At 40.7% G+C, this 20,613-nt stretch overlaps 1 protein-coding gene across 1 annotated transcript; it reads left to right on the top strand.

Moving 5' to 3' along the window:
- The first annotated feature begins 5,599 nt into the window (after positions 1–5,599).
- On the top strand, positions 5,600–14,207 carry gata2b (GATA binding protein 2b). The gene is made up of 6 exons (XM_020607795.1): positions 5,600–5,856; positions 6,016–6,418; positions 7,034–7,624; positions 9,196–9,341; positions 12,162–12,287; positions 13,468–14,207. The coding sequence occupies exons 2-6, from the start codon at positions 6,193–6,195 to the stop codon at positions 13,750–13,752; spliced, it is 1,374 nt and encodes a 457-aa protein (XP_020463451.1). The 5' UTR covers positions 5,600–5,856; positions 6,016–6,192; the 3' UTR covers positions 13,753–14,207.
- The last annotated feature ends 6,406 nt before the right edge of the window (positions 14,208–20,613 follow it).

Here is a 20,613-nt window from a genome sequence, read left to right as displayed (position 1 = left end):
TGTCTTGCATGTGTTTTTTTGGTTAATGCAGCGTTTTCCGTTTGCATGTGTTTTGTTCAATGCCGCGTTTGTGTCTTGCATGTGTTGTGTCTTTTGCATGTGTTGTGACCGTGTCGGCCACCGTAATTGTGGGTGTGGTGTATATTTTGTAACCATTCTTTAGTATATCACTTGTGTGATGTAAGAATGTTAACACTGTTATATTCTTTTTTTAGTATAATATGTGTGTGTGTAGAAGTGAATCATTTATTGCTTGCAAACCAATGATGGTAAGATGATGTCATGGGGTAGGACTGGATAAGTCTGACTTCTTCCTACTCCATTCAAGCATGTACTAGGTATAAGCAAATTGATATTGGATTATGTGTAAAAATGTGTGTTGTTATATCAACTGTTTTATATGCTTGAAAGAATAAATAAATCAAATCAAATCAAATCGATGTACACTCTACAAATACTTGTTAATCTAAACTTTTAACTCTTCTATGTCACGCTAAATGAAAATGCAAAAATCATTATAATGTAAGTGACTATAGTATAATTTTCTGACCAGTCCATAGTAAACACATGCACATGTACACCAGTACACACAAACACACACTCCCACAGGAACTAGAATCATGTAAAGACAAAGTAAAGGCACAATGTGATGAACAGTCACAGGTTGAGAGGAGAAAGGGCTATTTTGAATTCTACAACTCCCTGGACAGTTTGACTGGCAGGTTGTTAGTAAACTTTCGCTTCCTGCTGCTTTCTGGCCAGGAAGTGAAGCAGTGAACCTCTGACCTCTAATGACTTATAGATCCCCATCAAGACTATACATGGTGAAATAAGAGATCAAGTAGCCAGTTTCAGTGAAATACAGTATGCGTGATGCAACTGTACCTTTAGTCAAAGTTAAAAAAAGTTGTCTCAATTGACTCACCGTGGCTTACATGGAAGTATCTCTATTATGTTTATTCCCTCGCTGATTCAGGGTTGTCCTTTAATTTATCACCAGTCTGTAAGTAATCTGGAGCAAAAAACACAAAGGAGAAACGGGACATGTTTCCACAGGCTAAACTGTAACGTCTAGTCTCAAAGTCACATCTGTGCTAAGAAAAGTTTGTTAATGTAAAGTTTCATTAATCAAAACCAGGTTATATAAATGGGAAGGCAAATCCACTGTTGACATTCTGGATGAAATATTTCAGCTAATTAAGTGAGGAGGCGGCAGCACCTTCCATACTGGAGTGTGAGGATGAAGAGGCCACTTCCTCTCCTCTAGGTGTCACTGTCCACCTGATTATTTCAACACTAGTGGTCCAATTGTCTTATCTTACCATTAGGAGTCCACTTAAATGAATTGCTGTAGGAAAAGGTTTGAGACACCGAGTTTCTGAATGAATATACTGCTGCTTTCACTATCACTACAGTGAACTGTTGACAGGTAACCCATGTGTCTCAGAGAACGAAACATCCACATCATCAATGTAGCACGAGAAGAAACTTGATTGGATATGGTTAGAGGATAAAAAAAAATCCAAAGAACTTAAATGTAAATAAATAAAATTTAATAAATCAGTGTTAAGTTATATAATATTGCTTGTTATAAAATATTATATATAGTAAAGCTACATGAAATTAAGAATTAAATTAAACTGAGTTAAAAGTGTCACTTTAATTGAATTAAAAATAATAATAAAATAACAAATGTAAATGTAAAAAATGAAGTATTAATAAAATTTACATTTTTATTTTTTATTTTTATTTTTTTACATTTGATTTGTTCATCCTTGTTGTATTTTTCCAAAACACTGACAGAATGAAACACATCACCTGCAGCATCTGACTGACTCCACTAACTCGAACCTCTCTTAGGACCTGCCAAACACACACACACACACACACACACAATATGAGCTACTTCCGGCCCTATCTTTGTCTCTTAAAGGAGGTTAAGTAACTGTAATCTTAGGCTCATAGTACAGAAGTTTCAACTCGTATCTTGGCCGCTGCTGCCCTCATCCTCTCCTCAACGTACATCTCTGTCTTCATCTCCATCTCTTCCTGAGCCAATAAATATTTAAATGACTCATTTGGGTCGTTAATCACTCTGATTGGACCGATCAGCTTTCCCAGGTGTGTTTTTCGATATTCCCCTGGACTGAGGGGCCAAGGCACGGAGGGTCTGGGCGAGCACACGCGCTGCGCACGGACTGCACTGAAATAAGACTGAACCTATTTTACAACAATACGTGGCGGTCAATGTATCGGAAACACTGAGAGATCAAAAAATAAATAAAATAAAATAAAAATCACTGTTCACCACAAACACAGAAGTCTTTGTGAGAAGAGAGGATTCACGGAGGTTTCTTGTGGGAGAGCTGAATCAATCAAAGCGCGTCAGCAAAGGTCATCACACTGGTTAAATTAGGTAATATGAAAAAATGGGGAATGCTTTGTCACTGTAGAAGGAGAAGGGAGGCGGAGGAGGAGCACTGCTGGCTGGTCTGACTTTAGGTTTGACCTTTTCGGGAAGGAGAACTAATCCCTGAACAGACCTAAGATATGGAAAATGACTGTGCTGTTATCTCTGTTACTCTGGAGACCATCAGCAGCACCCAGAGCTGCAGCAGCAGCAAGTTATTAGGCCGTTTGTGTATAGGATATTGGAGGAAAAGAAAAACCTCCTCGCTCCTTGTGCACACACTAAGGTTTATGCTTTAATACCACTGAATATGCTCCTCTTCAGTCTTGTGCTCAAAGGACACTAATTACATATTTTTATTCTTTGTATGAGACATAAAACTGCCGCTTATGTGTTGGGGAAAAAGTGACTTTAATCAACAGTATCAACATCTTATTCACGCACTTTTGCGTTTCAAACTTTTGTGTCTAAATTGAAGTCATACCAGAACTTGGAAATGAACAGTTTTCCAGTTTTGTTTGTTTGGAAGAAAGGATAGAACACTTATAATTACAAAGGGCTCGATCCCTTTGTAATTAGAGCTGTTATCAATTATAATAGGACTGTGGACAATTGCCTAATTATATCATCTTTACAGTATTTAAACCATCACAATTCAAGATCGCAATGAAAACACCTAATAAAATGTTGTAGGATTTAATCCAAGATAAAATAAACTAAAATAGAATGAAATAAAACCAATTTCACACTCGTGGCCTATGGATTTAAACCCATAAATCTAACAGGGCCCTTTTGTAACCAGACCGTTTATATTCCCTGGCTTAATGCCGCTGTTGCTCCCCTGCTATTTGCAAAAATTTCCAACACATGAAAACATTATTCAAATCTATTTTTCCCTGGGAGGAAGCGCTGCGTCTGTTTAGCTCTTATCCACTAAAATCCAACATGAAAGAAATAAGATCCCACAGTAAAGACCCGGAACCTCAGATGGCTCCCGCTGATAACCTAAAAATAATGGAAAGTCGGGCTGTATTTTGTGCTGTCTAAATACACCGAGACTTTGCACATGCAGAACATTACACTTGTAAATAAACCCGGACACCATGATTTCTCTCCTGCATGTACTAACCCCTAACGCTTTATCTATTTATCTATCTATATATCAGTCATTCACACTGGCCCAGTAAATGATGCATCCCCACAATAGATGTATTTGCTGTGCGAGGTTGAAAAGGCGGTGATAATCTGGGAGGGAGAGATAAGAAATGCCATTTATTCCGCGGCACTTTGGAGCCTATTTCCCGGGCCGATCAGCCCCATTCTCCCCGACACCTCCAGCAGCTCGCTGATAACGATTAGGCTATTTATTATCTTCACAGAGAACAAAGATTAGCCAGCACCGATGAAAAATCACCCCTGGATGGGTTATAATCAGTGGGACCCGAAGATCATTGGATTTGTCTTTTCACACCCAAAATACGCAAACACACAGTGGGACGTACTCTTAGTGCAGAAAACACTTTTCTAAACAAATGTGTTAAAAGCAACAGCACCACAACACTAAATATGACTTGTTATGAAGACCAGTAGGGTACTAATAATCGTATTACCATTGTTTGTATTTTATAGGCTACTGTCGTGGCATTACATTTTTATTTATCTATATTATTAGGTAAAGCCACTTGATTTTTAGTGGTAGTCCTGTAATGAGATTCTCGGGTGAACCCGACCCCCCCCCCCCCCCTCTCTCTCTCCGGGGCTCATGTGAAAAAAAAGGCAGTTTAAAAAGAGCGGATTGAATTAATGTCAGTTTCTAAAATGAGACTGGATGTTCACCGCCGATAAGGTTTTATCGCCACGCCAGATCAAAAGGGCTCACACACTCAGAGCATGTGTATTTCACATTATCATGCTGATGAGCTCTAACACTGCAACGCCTGTCCCTCTGGTATGGTCCACGGTAGATGTCCTCTTACTGTTTGGAAAGATGTATTGTCTTGGTATAAATGATGCTAGCCCTATTTTTATTCCTTATATCGCCTGCTTTAGATCTAAATATATGAGGTTTTTGTTTTGGACTTAATGTGGGATGATAAAATGCAGTAAATTATTATGTTTAATGTTTAAAATTGTTTTAAAAACTGTTATTATTTTATGGTGAAGAGAAACAGATATAGATAGAATGATTTCGCCATAATGCAGTAAAATGGAGACTATACCAAATACACCCAGCACATGTTATGGGTGGGTTTCTTTAAAATGAATCTTCTCCTTGACGTCTTTCAAGTTTTCTAATCTAATCTAATCTAATCTAATCTAATCTAATCTAATCTAATCTCAGTAGCCCACTGTGCCCATAGTTTGCCATGCAGTGTTGCCACAGTGTAAACATCAGCTGCACTGTCCTTCCTCGAGTTCATCCGCTGGGATTACAGCAGGCTCCGGGCAACCCCCGTCTCCCTCTCTCCGTGTTAGAAGTTCATGTCCTGAATCAGCTTTTCATCTGATTTTCTTCTTCTTCTTCGTCTTCTCTAAGATGCACTGATGTCAGGAAACGGCGTCGAGCAGGCGGCGATTGCCTGACAGTGCTTCACGCGCGCTCCCTTTACAATTATGATCTGTCAATCACGCGCCTTTAGAGAGAGAAAGAGAGACTGAACTTTTAAAGACCGACATCAGAGAAGAAATAAGGTCAAACAGTCAAAGACTCAGGTCAAAGATAGGAAACAATACAAGAGCCACTGGACGAAGAGTTCATCACTTACATATAAAAGGAGTAGTTGGATTATTAACCATGCAAGCTCCAAAACACACACAACGCAGGGTTTGCTTAAAAAAGAACAGAACACCTCTGGTCAAATTAAAACTCTTCAAATTAGTACCGACCAATGTATCCTCACAATATGAGATTAACAGTGTTAGAAGCTGTGAGCTGTGTTGAACCATTGTTCAGTGAGACAAAAGGAAATGCAGACAGAAAAAAACACGTTGACATAAAGCATCAGTCTTTACAGGTGTCACAAGCTTAAAAAAATCATAGTCACAGAGCAGATGAGCTTAATAAGCAACCCAATAAATATACAGCGTACTACAAGAATGGTGATGAAACAGTCACAAGGCCTGGTCTAAGGAGTCTCTCCCTGTCTCTCTAGATGAATATATAGAAGCATCTGAGTGATGTTGTGGTCGGGGGATGCTGTCTGTGAGGTTCTGTAGAGGCGCTGCGCAATTGGCTGAGTCAGTTTGATTGGAGACTCCGCCCATGTGCTAGTTGACAAGCCTGGCCCCGTGCTGTCAGCCACAGCCATACGTGTTGCTTTGGGAGTTTACTCCGACAAACGCAACCGAAAACTGGGGAGGACCTGCAGCATGCAAAGAGACACAGAGCAGCTTTCCAAAAAGGCGTGAGCTGATCGGACGCTGTGGATGAGACACCGTCGGCAAAGGTAAGGCGTGTTTATCTTATTGTCACCGAGTGGAAATGTTATTAGTGAAAAAGCAGTGTGGAGATGATCTGTTTGGTTTGCACTTTGCACTCCACAAGCTCTCAGTTTAATGAATATTAAACCTTTTAAATATTAATATCTGATGTTTGCTTGTTGCAGGTTTCCACTCCACTCCACTCGCATGTCCAGGAGGAGAGAGGACTTTCACTCAGAGGAACAAAAACAAAGTATTAGTTTGTTAAATGTTCTCGTAAAGGGCAGATATTTTAAACCATCCTGTGTGATCTCCTTGGATATCCTTCGACTTTATAAACCGCGCTACAGAAAGCCACAGAGATGGATGTGGCGGCTGATCAGCCCCGATGGATGCATCACCACGCCGTGCTAAACGGACAGCACCCGGATTCTCACCACCCAGGCCTGGGGCACAACTACCTGGAGCCCACGGCCCAGCTACTGCCTCCGGATGAGGTGGATGTGTTCTTTAATCACCTGGACTCACAAGGAAACCCGTACTACCACAACTCCGCCAGGGCCAGAGTGTCCTACAGCCAAGCGCACGGTAAGATGGAGCTAACACGGGGCAGCAACTTTAAGAAATACTCTACATAAGACAGAAAATCGTAGTTGTCTTTAGAGTTTGAAAGGTTTGAGTTGCAAAGCAAAAACATTTTTCTAAAAACCCTGAAAACAATAGCATACGTGTTTTAATTGCATATACATTTTCTATCTCTGTATTAAACATGACGCGCGCACTGTGCTGTTTGAAACTGTCAAACCTTTATTGAAATGTGAATTATCGGTGTATGATAAACTGGTTTGTTTATGTGGCTGACATTACACTAGCCTGCATTTTGAGTGATTAAAATTTTTCTAAGACATTCGGCCCAATAACACAGGCCTCGTTACATAAGGCGACTCGCAAGAGCAATGAGGAAACTGCTATTTTAAATACATGTTTTACTGCAAAATGCACTACTTGCTTAGCATTTTTGGTTGTTTTGGCTACTGTATTTACACGTTTAAATCAGGCCAGTGTGCCCAGCGAATCAAAAAGTCTCAGTTAATGTTTTCATCCAAACTTTCATACCACAGAAAACAGCCCAGTTTCAGTAAAAGCTCAATCAGCCTGGCGTGTTCTCCGTAATAAATACGCTGCTGTTCGGTTATTTCACAGCTCGTCTGACGGGGACTCAGGTCTGCCGGCCTCATCTCATCCACAGCCCAGGGATTTCATGGCTGGACGGAGGGAAAACAACCTTGTCGGCTCACCATCACAACGCCTGGGCCGTCAGCCCCTTCACCAAGCCCAGTCTGCACCACCCCGGCTCCGCGTCCCCCGGCGGCCTCTCTGCCGTCTACCCGTGTAGCAGCAGCTCAAACACGGTCTCCGCATCCTCGTTAACCCCTCCGTCCCACTCTAGCCCCCATATGTACACTTTCCCTCCTACACCACCCAAGGACGTATCGCCGGACCCGGGGGCCGTGTCTCCCCCGTCCTCCGCCGCCAGAATGGACGAGAAGGAATCTATCAAATACCAAGTGACGTTACCGGAGGGGATGAAGATGGAAGGCTCCAGCCCGCTGAGGAGCAGCCTGGTCTCCATGAATGCTCAGACTCCCACCCACCATCCGATACCTACGTATCCCACCTATTCTCTGCCAGCGGCGCATGAGTGCGGCGGCAGCCTGTTTCACCCAGGCAGCCTGCTCGGAGCTTCATCCAGTTTCACCCCCAGGAACAAAGGCAAGACACGGTCCTGCACCGGTGAGTCCCCTGGAAACTCACGGCACTAACTCCAGCTAGAACATAAAATAAATGCGAGTCACTCACATGCAATTACAGGGTAAATTAATAGAACCCATATCTCATGTGACACTCTATTGTAGATTATGTGTATTGGTGATTTACCATATAAATCTGCTTTGCATCGCTCTCTGCATTGTTTTCACAAACCACAGAAAATTCATCCTGTTACATATGAAAACACAAATATACACAATTAGTCAATTAAAATCAAACTCGTTTATGAGTGGTACACAGCAAATATAAAATATCCTCACAAGTCTTAATGAGAATAAGATGAACGAGAAGAAAATGATTTTAATTATTGAAATAAAAAAACAAAGGCGTTAAAGAAAAACGTGTTTGACAAACCTGTCAGGAAGGATACTTTCCTGTTGTATTAGCCCGTTTCAATTATAACAACCCCATAAAAGCCATTTAGTGTATCCTGTTAGATGAGGAACGTTACCAGATGCATTTCTTTGGAGCCACTGAATACAATGTGCAGACTGTGATTTACGCATCATCAGCTTTGTTTATTATTTTGGAAATTGGGTTAGTATAACCATGACAATTATAACACGAATGTTTTTGTCTTCCTATAAATGGCTTCAGAGGCCTAAGCTTGCACTCTACTGTTCTCCAACACGGAGAGACTTTGATAATCCTCTTCTGCTAACCGTGACTCTAATTACGCCTGATCTGGATCCAGCGCAGAGGTGTGTGGCGCACAGAGCCAAACCCTGAGTGCCCAGGCTGGAGCTGCTTCTCTGTTACATAAAACATTAATACACTGTCCTGATTGTTAACTGATTACAGACCAGGAGACTTCAAACCTGATCGAGTTGAACCAGCAAGATAACCTACACTCACTTTGAATAACTTGTTTTTCAGTTAAATATGAGCTTAACTGTCTGCAAAATATTTTAAAACAAAAAAATCCAAAACTAGGCACCGGAATTATTATTATTATTTTGCTTTAATGAGCTGTTTGCTTTGTGAGCTTTGAAAGATAAAAGATATTCAACAAAAATCTATGAATTTGTTTTGTACAATTGAATTAAATCACTTCGCTGGTTTACAAAAATACATATTCTTCATCATCATCAGTTTTACCCTGTGTGGCAAAATCTGTTAAAAAGTGAACAAATAAACTGAGCTGTTTTGTGTCTCTGCTAATGTAAGTGTGTGCTGTAAACGTCCTTTTATTTTCCAGTATGCAGACACTGTTTCTTTCTCAGAGTCAGTGGGTACTAAAGTTTTACACACTAAGTGCTTTGATCTGTGATTGAATGTGGAAAGTGTGGGAATGTATTGTTGGGCTAAAACTGAGAAGTTCAAACAAATAACCGCCTCACCATTGAAATCTAATGTGTCCACACACAGACATGCACAAGCACATGTGTTGGGAAAAGTATATCAGGAAATAAATTCTTGTTCAAACAGCTGATAAAACTGTAACAGTTTGATGACATTTAATAAAAGTCACTGTAAGGCAGAACAAGCAGGCGCGATGTTTGATGTCTCAAATATCAGTGTGTGTTTCTCTTCAGAGGGCCGTGAGTGTGTAAACTGTGGAGCCACCTCGACGCCTCTGTGGAGACGTGACAGCACTGGACACTACTTGTGCAATGCCTGCGGGCTGTATCACAAAATGAACGGCCAGAACAGACCACTCATCAAACCCAAACGCAGACTGGTGAGTCCCATCCACTGCACCTCGTGTGTGTGTGTGTGTGTGTGTGTGTGTGTGTGTGTGTGTGTGTGTTGTGAGATGGCAGTGCATAAAATGTGGACGGAGAGGGGGGTTGGAGGTACAATGCCAGGAAAGTTATATTTTCTCAATCAGTTTCCAGGAATTGTCTTTCTTATTCACCTCTTGCTCCTTCAGCTCAAACTGTTAGCAGAGTGGGACAATCTCTGTTGTTTCTGTTATCATTATTGCTGCTGTTTCTGATACCGTCACTGATAGTGGGCCCAGCACGCCATCCCTCAACACAACACAGGGCCTCTCTGACATGTTATGGCTCATAATGCTGCTGCAGTGTGGCCCAATGAGTATTTTGAATTTTTTTTTATTTTCACATGTGGGGAGCAGAGTATCACTGTCTACTAAAAACCACGTCTCCAAATTTGTGAATGTTTCTAAAAAACCAAAGGAGTTAAGTGTCTGCGTCTAAACAAACCATTCAAATGCCACTGGGTTGTGTGAAAACCCTCCTGTCACAAAACAGAAAATAAGACCCGCTCATTGAAGTTCACATTTCGGAGATGAGGGGCTTTCAGCAGAGCAGCAGGATCAGAGCAAAGATTTGATTAAAGACCAGTATTTTCCACCATGCAGTGCTTTACACGTCAACGTGTCCCCCAACCTCTTGTCACACTCATTCAACAGAGTAATTCATAATTATTTAAACACATTTAGCCAGAAAGTCAACACCTGGTTAGGGAGAGTCACCATTTCAATAACATCTAGTGAATTACTTTAAAGCCAGGCAACAAGAATAGAACGATCACTTTGATATTTTCCTATCAACAGCAACTTTACTAAAATAATAACTGACATGAAATAGGCTGCTTACTCCTAGATCCTCATAATAATTATAAAGAAAAGCAACCCTCTGCAGCAGGACCTGATTACCTAATGAATTGTGTGCAGCCATCAGACTTTTACATCGAGAAACAAGCAAGGCAGATCTTAAAGCAGTGCTAATGAGATTAAAGATGTCTACAGAGAAAAGTCTAATAGCGGGAAAAGTAAAGACTTATTGGCAGAAGATGATATTTCGCGAATATTGTGATGTTTCAGAGGAAATGGATGAATTTCAGGGGGGAAACCAAATGCACCTGCATTTGTCAGACGGTCAGATAACGCAGGCCGTTTTGAGTCTACATATGACAAATAGGCCTGCAAGGCTCAGTGTCATAAACTATACGAGTGTGTATTTCGGCGTTTTTATGTTATAAATGTATATACAGCCATATATCAGGTCTGGTTTCCGTATGGCACGGCCAGGGTTCGCAGTGCTCCAGTGCGCCCTGCGTTCAGCGGCAACAGCCTTCCAGTTGTTTCCTATCCGGATGTCTGACCGGTCCAGATAAAGCAGCGGGGCCTGTCTACTATTCCTCCTGCTGCCTCCTGCTGCCTCCTAACTATAGGCTCAGATCTCATTTAGTGGTCAAACCCTCCGTCCATGACAGAGTGAGGTACGGCACAGTGAAAAAAGAGAGGATTGGGAAAGTTATGGAAGCTGATGAATAACTACCAAGCAGAAATGACGCCAGACACAGTTTCCTTAACTACACTGCATCTATAGAGAAAGATCCTTAGGGAAAACTTAGAAGTATCAAACAACTCGTTTTGTCAATTAAAATATTACAATTACTGACGAATTTTGAGCGAGTGTGCAGATAACTGTATTCATTTTCTGTATTGTTAATAAGCCCACCTCAGGGATGACATAAAACTGTTGGAGCTGCTCATTCACCAGTAGAAACTGGCTAAATAAGAGCTTTGTAGGCTGTGTGTGAAGTCAGCATTTGATATAACAAATTGTTAGGTATTTTTAGTCAGATAGATATTGGTTAGGTACTTGTATTAGAAATGCTTAGGGTAGACAGGATGTCTAGCTCAGGCTGTTAAATGCTTAGTCATTTTCATGAGTTACTTCAGGTTGTTTATGGTCAAGGATAACTAGATAGAGAGTTGATTACTGTATGACGTGTTTAATCATAATCATAATATCTTCTTATGCCTAATGTCAGGACATGTCACTGAATGTCCTGTCAGAATGTTTTTAGATACACACCACTTAATCAACACACACACACACACACACATTGATTTTCTTAATGCTTTGACTACTGCTATGGTCAGCTGCATAGCTGGCATATCAGGTGATGTCACGGTTTGACGTTCCTGTGTAGAATGGGGTTAGCCCAAAGTGATATAATGTATAGGCCTGTTGTGGTTCAGGGTCTTTCATCTTTCATCTGCTTGCGTGCAGTTTGGAGGTGGAAGATGCCTGAGTCCGTAATGTTAATTTTTACCTGTGTTCATGGAATAAATCCGCACTGTTTTGTAGTTACTTGGACTGCCTCGTCTCTCAGAGTCAGTATGGTAAAAAGTACCGGGAACAACAAAGTGTATTGTACCATATTCCCCATGATACATCTTACTTGTTTAATTCTGTTGTCAAAATATTGGAGAGGTACTGTACTCATGAACCAGATCTAGAAAAAAGCAGCAACACAGCACTGAACCCCGTCATTTAAAAAAAAAAAAAAAAAAAATCAGCAACAATTGTGACAACTGACTGATCATTCAACATTTTTCTGATATGACAAACCAGACATTTAAAAAAATCACTGAGCTCTGCTTTTGCCTTTAAATTAAACATTTAAAGGCCAAACAACTAATTGCTCCATTGAGAAATGTTAATTTATTCTTAAGGTGGCCTCTTCTGTCTGCTCACGCTGCTGACTTCTCATTTAAAGCTCAGTCAATGTTTTTCCACAGTCTGCTGCCAGACGAGCAGGCACCTGTTGTGCTAACTGTCAGACGACCACCACCACACTCTGGCGGCGCAATGCAAATGGAGACCCAGTCTGCAACGCCTGCGGCCTCTACTATAAACTGCATAACGTAAGTCTTTGACTGCTGATCACCAGCAGTGGGCCTGTACAATACCAGCAGGGTCAAGTAGACGGGAAGTAGGCAGGTTACACTGATTGTTGAGGGATAACAGTCAGAAGAGAGAGAGAGTGGGGGTTGTTTTACTCTCAGACACTGTTGGACTCATTGGTGTTTTCCTTCTTATTGTTTCCATGGCAAGCGTAATCCCCTTGAGAGTCACAATGGTGGGACTGTTGTTGAGTGGACCTGCCACAAAGCCAGTCTCCATATGAACAGCATTACTGGGGGCATCAAAATATACTATTAGGTCACTAGAGATGCATATTTTTTAAAGGATAAGGCTGGTGATGTTGTATATTTTTCTTAATGTCAACAAATCTCATGAAAAGGCCAAAGCCAGTGATATACTGTTTCTATAAAGTGTTGTCTATGTAATCGGAGCCTGATGTAACCTATAGCTAGCTCTGTGCCACAGAGTGCCACTGTTCTCCAAAAACAATTTTAAAACACTTCAGCAAGCCACACTGGTATGCACATGTATTAATCCATGGCAGAAAAAGTACTGAATTTATACTGCATTTCATCCTGTTTGAGTACTGTTTGCTAAAAACTACACTGATGTTTTAGGAAATTATTTAGCTCTTATAAAAATAAGAAGAAGAAGAAGAAGAAGATGGCAGAACGTATGGAGGAACGTACTGTACTGTATGTAAGACTAGAGACAATAACAAAAACCGAAATATTTCTAGCCCTGCCCTTAAGGAGCTAAGAGGATATGACACACTCCATGTTTATAAAATCAGAACAGATCAGACTCAGCTTTATTAGCCAAGTATGTTTAAACACACAAGGATTTTGACTCCAGTACAGAGGTTTTCAATGTGTTTTGCAAGGCAACCAGAAAATAAAAAACGTGTGCATTCAAAATAGAAAATGTGCAATCAAACAGGAAAGAAAATAGGGAAAAACAATTCTGTATCTATAAATATATATACATATACTGTATGTACATATTGTGGTTGAAGAGGTTTCAGACTGATATACAGAGTTTATATTTACAGTTGTGGGGTGATTGCTGTGCCTTGTCATACAAGCATGGATTAAAATGTTTGCATATTTTACATTTGTGGGTTTGAACCTCAGAACTTTCCCTCTAAACCTTGGTCACATTATTCACCTCTCTGTACAGGTGAACCGACCTCTGACCATGAAAAAGGAGGGAATACAAACCCGCAACCGGAAAATGTCCAATAAATCCAAAAAGAACAAGAGGGCCAACGACAGCTATGAGGAGTTTTCCAAAAGCCTGCACGACAAGAGCTCTCCATTCAGCGCCGCTTCACTGGCTGGACACATGTCCATGGGCCATTTGCCACCCTTCAGTCACACTGGACACATGCTCCCTACACCTACCCCGATACACCCGTCATTTGGCCACCCGCACCACTCTAACATGGTGACGGCCATGGGCTGAGGGGGGCTAGATTAAAGCTACATCCAGAACCCGAGATGGTTTCATGGACACGCAGACGTTACAGACTTGCAGTGTGCGTGTCTTCATCTTGATTGTCCCTTGACCAATGGTATTTTGGGGAAAAGTTGTATCATTGGAGGAAAGGATGTTTTTACTCCCTATTCTGTAGGTACCGGCTTTGATGGAGGAAGACTCTGCTTTAGCCAGGCGCACACAGTAAACACAAAAATGTCACTGCATCTCATAGTTTCGCTCCAACGGTCCCCACTGACAGCCCGACCAGCTGCAGCGCGGTTCGGTATGTGCAGCACAGGTTGATACAACTGTGAATATTGTAAATGTGTGAGACTGAAGGGGACGTCCCAGACAGAGCAGCCTCCTTTGCAATGTTAAATGAATAATGCTGGATTTTTTGCTCATGGACAATTTTAAAGAAGCTTTCACAAAAGTAACAAGCAAACAAAAAGGTTTATGAATCCTAATTTGACACTTTTTGTTATAATTATTGTTATTATAATTATTTTTATTCAAATAATTTATTTTCATTGCCTTTTTTGCTTTGACTATATCACCTGAATCGTAATATGGATACTGTTATCCCAGTTATGAATATATTTTTAACTGAGGTGCTTTCTCTGAACTGGTCAACATTTCTACTCGTAAGAAATAAAGAGATCAACTTCATTATTCGAATTGCTCTGTCTATTCAATATCATATGTGTAAGTCTCCAAAGTGAGCTCAGACACATAAATTTATATTGAGAATTGTGTTGTTATACTGTGACAAAGCTGAATCTGAGAAACACAGAGGCAAACATATATTTTACAGAAAAAATAACTTTCATGAAGGCATGATTACAATTGCATAATAATACAAATCAATGCTACAGTAACAATTATTTAATCATTTGTACTATTATCATATGTACATCAGATGCTCTGTACTCTTTACTGAATTCTTATTTTTCTCTGGAGTGACAGATTGACAGTTGTTGTGTGCGTCTTCATGAGTTGCTCCAAAGTCAGTGCTAATGTCACCATGTGGAGAACACCTCTGCATCTTCTACTATTGCCTCTGTATGATATTAATTTAACATTTACCATCAGAGTCAGCGAGCACATGCTTGCTTTTTGCTACCTGTCAAAAAAAAGTTCAAAATCTGGTGCCCAGAACATGCTGTTGATAATAAACAAAAACACTGAATCCTGGCAGTAATGACTGGGACAATTTATTTTACATACAAACTTAAAGCTGCACTTATCATTATTTTCATGTAAACAGTGAATCAAATGAGTGTTGCATGGGAATTGGGTCGCTCAACGTTATGAACAGTCAGAGAATTTTCAGTCAACTCTGGTTTCTCCTCCACCCCATTGAGTGTTTCATATAGGTTTCAGCTCAGTATTTTGATTTTCTGGACTACAGATTTGTTCCTCCTCACATCACTGTTGTTGGCTGCAGCTGGTGTTAGCAAAAATGTCTCAGAATTCAACTGTCCCCCTATCTGCCCAGCACCAAACAGCAGACAGGCACCTCACTGGTAAACACACAGGAGCATTTAGCTGATAAAGACTCAGGAGTTAACAGAGACAGAGCTAAAAGAGACTGAATACGGGACTTAGTCAGAAAACACGACTCCAAATGAATGCTAATGTTGCTTCATGTTTTCTCGATTTGTAAACAGGCAGCTAATGAAAATATATCAGTGTCGTGTTCTCATCTTGTTTCAGCTTTCTCCCACGTGGTTAAGAAATGGGTTATTGTGGTTTTGGTAGGACCAGGTAAAACTCTACAACATTTGAAAGAGATGAACTTAACATCCCTGTGAAAAACAGCTTTAAATAGAGTAATGTTTCTAAAACAATTTTGAAACATGTTCATTGTGTGAGCAGATGATGTCTTGGTGCTTTTGTAATAAACCACACCACACACTCATCAACCTCTCTGGCTATAAATCATCCCTATCCTCTCTTTTCGGGACAGCCTTTTGCAATAAAGCTCTACGTTATGGTACCGATGTATTTAGGTAACCCCTCTCACCCTTATTGACATGACGCACCACTTTCTAATAAACAGGTTACTTCACTGAGCAGTTAGGATTAGTGCTGTTGACAGAAAATGAGCTGGTTGAGCCATATGTTCCCACAATTACTGAACCAGGCGCATCTGCCCATGGGATAATACTCATAAAATTGGCCTTCTCATTGTCAGTTTGTTACATGAGGTTAATCAAACAGTAATATAAGACATTTCTTAAGAGACCATAATGATTTTTGTAACCATTTTGCAACAAGTTATGTATATTTTACATCACTGCTGATCCATGTTTTAGATGTTGAAGATGTTTTCTCTCCTTTCTCACCTGGTTTGAGATAGATAATTCATTGCAGCACATCAGCTTTAGGTTTTAAAAATGATATTACGGTGTGGTAGTGTAGTGTAACATCTTTTAACTAATATCACATTTTTAAACCATATCAACCAAAACTATAAACCAAATCATTGTGAAATAGTACATATCACAAGCAGATTTAAAGCCTGTACAGTGATTTTAATACCTGGAAACCTGCATGGTAGAAAATCTTTAAATGAACATAATTAAGGACCAAAACAAAGAATGGAAAAGCCACACACTTATAACCCCGCCTTCCTCAGGAAAAGATCATTTGGAAAATGATCAGCAGTAATGTAAACATGCTAAAACAAACCTTAGCATCTGACACAGATTACAGTTGTGAAGTGTCTCTCTGTGAGGGCAGGAGTTTCCCAGAAAGCTAAAGGACACCTCTGCCCTAAAGCTATAGCAGCAAACTTTGACATGATACACAGTTAAAGGTCAGCCCAATTGCAGCCTGCTGCCTCCTCTCAAGACTTCCCTGACCTCTCACCCTGGAAGCACTTACTCTGTCATTCCTCCAGACCTTCCCACAGACTCATTCAAAGACCCTTTTAAAATGTCACATCCTCCCTGAAAATATGACAGAGTGAGAGAGCAAGACTCTTCCCATAAAGGAAGAGCAGCTGAGCGGTAAGAGTCACTTTGCAAGGTGAACCTCTCTGAAGACATATGGGGAGAAAGGGTCTGAGGACTGGGCATCATCCTAAATTAGCTCACAAGTGAGATTTATAGTTCCCACCTTTGCACACGCGCTCCCTCATTGGACTGTTTGTTTTTCTACCAAACTCAATTAACAAACTAAAAAACAAAGCCTGCATGAACTTAAGAGGAGTGAGTTAGCAGAGAATGGGTGATAAAGCAGATGAAAGAGGGAAGGAGCTCGAGTTTTCTACAATCTGTTTTCAAACTTGTAGGGAACCCCTGTGAAAAATGTAAATGTTTGTTCAGATTCTCTTCATTCACAATGAGCAGAAACCAACAAGAGAAATGTATTATTCTTAATTTGAACATTTTCTTAACTGTAAATAATTAAATACCCCTTTTTGAACAACACGAACTAAGTGCTAGTTCTGAGCTGGTGCTAAAGCCGGTTTGGAGCTGGTTCAACTTGCAAACCTTCTAATAAACAGTTGGCTTTTCCGTGGGCTAGAGAGCCACCACAAAGCCATGTATCTGTCTGAATACACCTCTGCTTTCCCCACAATGCTAACGGCAAGCACAGTAAACAACAATGGCAGACTTCAACGTCTCCTTGGTAGTCTTGCTCCTGGTTGTGCGAGCCTAAATTGGCATCTAAAGACGACTGGTCTAAAGCATTTGTGCTTTCTATGAGCAGCGATTATGTTCGAGATGAAAGGTAATTACCTAATGTTAACAGGTTTCAATTCACATTAACACTGAACTGATGGTAGCCTTTGTTAGCCTTAGTCTTTAGCTAATGAACAGTTTGTCTGCTCCATGGTCTATTGCTGTTTATTTCCTTTGGTATTAAAACTAGACAAGACTACACTACACTCTTGTTTGTTTGTTTTTTTAAATGGCAGTCACAGAGTTTTAGTTGGTGTTTGGTCATGATAAACCCCACCCCCAGCTCCTGATGTAAGTGTGTCTTAGCTCTAGACCAGCAGAGAGTTGGTGCCAAGTTAGAACCAGTTTTCTTGGCCAAGTGCAAGTTCTTTGATTATCAAAAGACAAAGAACTGGTTCAAAATTATGCACTGGCTCTGAACAAGTCCTAGAGCTGCCTTTATCGAAAAGGGTTATGAGCTATGCTAGCACATCTGATAGTTTAACACAAGGTGAATAATAAGAGAATTTTAGGAAATCAAATGTGATGAAATACGATGACACATGTTCACTATTTTGAGAAAAACAAATATAGAGCAGTGTTGATGCTGGTTTGGACAAGGTACCCAATGTAAAGGGATTCATTTTGGCACGACATTTTTTATGGGGTTTCACAGCTGTTACAAAGGGTACAGGACAATTAAAGAACAATTTAAACCCTGCTCTCAGTAACACTAACAGGACACTGTGTGAGTACAGCTCTTGATACAACCAATCAGACTGTTATCCCTCAGTATATTCTGTAAATTCACTTCTTCTGATGTAGTGCTGAGTACAACTCCATGACCTCTAAGTCTCTGGCGCATATAAAGTATAAAATTTGTGGTGCATCAGTAATGTTATAGTAAATGGACTGCACTTACAGTATATAGCATTTTTCTACCTCAACAAACAAGTCGCTTTACACTTATTGCTCTCATTCACACACAACACAAACACACAGACACACACCAATGGCTACCATGTAAGGTGCTGGTCTGGCCGGCTGGAGCAACTTGAAGTTCTGTGTCTTGCCCAAAGACACCTTGACATGTGGACAGGAGGACAGGGGGCTCAAACCGCCAACCCTGAGCCACAGCTGCACATACTGTAATAATATATAAAACCTTGCACTAGTCTAGGGGTAAACTGAGCAGGTACTGTACATATGTCCCCAAGTAACTATGCTGGAGCAGGGATGTACACAGGACACATAAACAGATGTGCATACTCCAATACACACAGGCACACACACTATGATTGTAGACTGAGCTCTGCAGAAAAGGCCGAACATGCCGGTACATGGCACATTCTCTCTGAAAAGCGAGACACCCTCCATCCACCCGATCCACAACAGAGGACGAGTCCCTTTCAAACAGCCTTTTTGGTCCTGTCTGAAGCAGACAAATTCATCCCTCTTGTCCCCAAACAATCACCTCTTTTCTTCTGTTTGTTACACCAGTGAAAGAAGAAAGGAGAGTCCAGGACAGAGGGAGGGGAGGGAGTAATACATCTGTCTCACAGAGCTACTCTGTGGGCACTAGGCTAATGTCCTGTGTGTTAGGGCACCTGGGACTGGGTGTCTGGGCCCCACTATCTTATAACAGTTGACAAAAAGCCCAGGGCTCAGCTCCAAGGAAATCTGAGAGGTGGGTATCTAGGCTAGGAGGACAGGAAGGAGGGACAAAACATCCATGTATGAAATTAACTGAAGGCAAAAGTGTCTGAACCTGTTCCAAATGACTACACTCGAGGGCAGGACTAAAAGCTTGAGGTCATAATCAACCTTCCACCAACTTTAGCACAAATCAGAACTTATTTTGCACAAAATCAGAAAACAAAATGCAAATTCCAACTTCTACTGTTAACCAAAGTGTAGGAGTTGGATGCATTGAGATAAAGAGCTGGTGGTGCTAATTCAGAGAGTATCTCCTTAAAAGTATTAATTTCGCTTGTAAACAGGAAACGTGATGGAGGTACAATAGGTGTGTGAAGAATGAACAAGACTAAAGGTCTACAGTCAAAGTAGCAGCTCTTTGAGGCTGTGCTTGGAGCTACATGCTAATGGCATAGTAACATGCTCACAATGACAGCACTATCATGCTGATATTAAACAGGTTTATCATAGCCACCATAACTGTGTAATATGTTAGCATGCTAAAGTTACTAATTAGCACTTAACAGAAAGTACAGCTGAAACTGAATGTCACTGCGTTTACAGGTTTCATTTATAAATCTATCCAACAGTTAGATTTTTCAATGTCCAAATATGTTCACCTAATGGTGGCACTGAAAAAAGGGGGGAACAGACAAGAAATCTGCACACTGCAGTTTTAATGAAGCAGCAGCGACATTTCGATCTAAGAGAGAGCTTTCTCAGACATTGCCACTAGATTTTTCTTAAATCAAAACATTCCTGCAGCTTCATAAAATTGTTGGGAGATTAGTCCAATGTACAGATTTTTTGTGTGCTTTTTGCCCTTAGGTTTGTTGTTGGTCTATGTAGCACCTGCTGAAGTATTTTGGATGAGCATGTCCTTTGTTTAATTTTGTTTGATTGAAGAAAAAGACATCGTTGCACACTGAACAATTCTTGGGAATGCAATGGGAATGCTCATCATATTGTTGATTTCAGAGTGTTACAAAAGTTGTCGGGCGTACCGAGCCACACCCAACAGCAGAAAGTTGAGGGAAGAGAAGTTCCAGACTATTTTACTGACACCTTCAGATTCTGATTTAATAATACAATTATTTTTGGTAAGTCTTAAAGAGGAGACAGACCTGAACAGGAACTCTGACTCCTAATATTTCATAGATGAAGAGTAAGGTGACATTCTTGTGACTGCTGTGAGGGGGTCCTTTTGAGGTTGGAGGATCAGCTACCGATAAACACCCCAGCTGGCAGGCATTCAGTTTTCTACCTAAGGACACTTCAGCACAGAGGAATCTGGCCATCACTGTACACGTGCTCACATACACACACCAACAATGCACTTACTGCAGACTCTGCTAATCTTTGTCATTGTGTTTCATGTGAGGAGATCTGCCAGATAGACAACAATGTGACACTGGTGCACACACAGTTACCTGCAGTCTCTGGACACCATCGTTCTCTTTATATTATCATCTGTCAGTTA

Source organism: Monopterus albus, unplaced genomic scaffold, assembly GCF_001952655.1.
Source record: "Monopterus albus unplaced genomic scaffold, M_albus_1.0 scaffold89.1, whole genome shotgun sequence".
Lineage (NCBI taxonomy): Eukaryota > Metazoa > Chordata > Actinopteri > Synbranchiformes > Synbranchidae > Monopterus > Monopterus albus.
Note: the sequence above shows the minus strand (reverse complement) of the source record. Positions and strands in the feature narration are given on the sequence as shown.

Bases quoted from the DNA above. Each gene is read 5' to 3' on its own strand.
- gata2b (XM_020607795.1), top strand. From the start codon at position 6,193: ATGGATGTGGCGGCTGATCAGCCCCGATGGATGCATCACCACGCCGTG. The intron at 9,342-12,161 runs GTGAGTCCCATC...GTTTTTCCACAG, and splicing joins TCAAACCCAAACGCAGACTG to TCTGCTGCCAGACGAGCAGG. The intron at 12,288-13,467 runs GTAAGTCTTTGA...CTCTCTGTACAG, and splicing joins TCTACTATAAACTGCATAAC to GTGAACCGACCTCTGACCAT.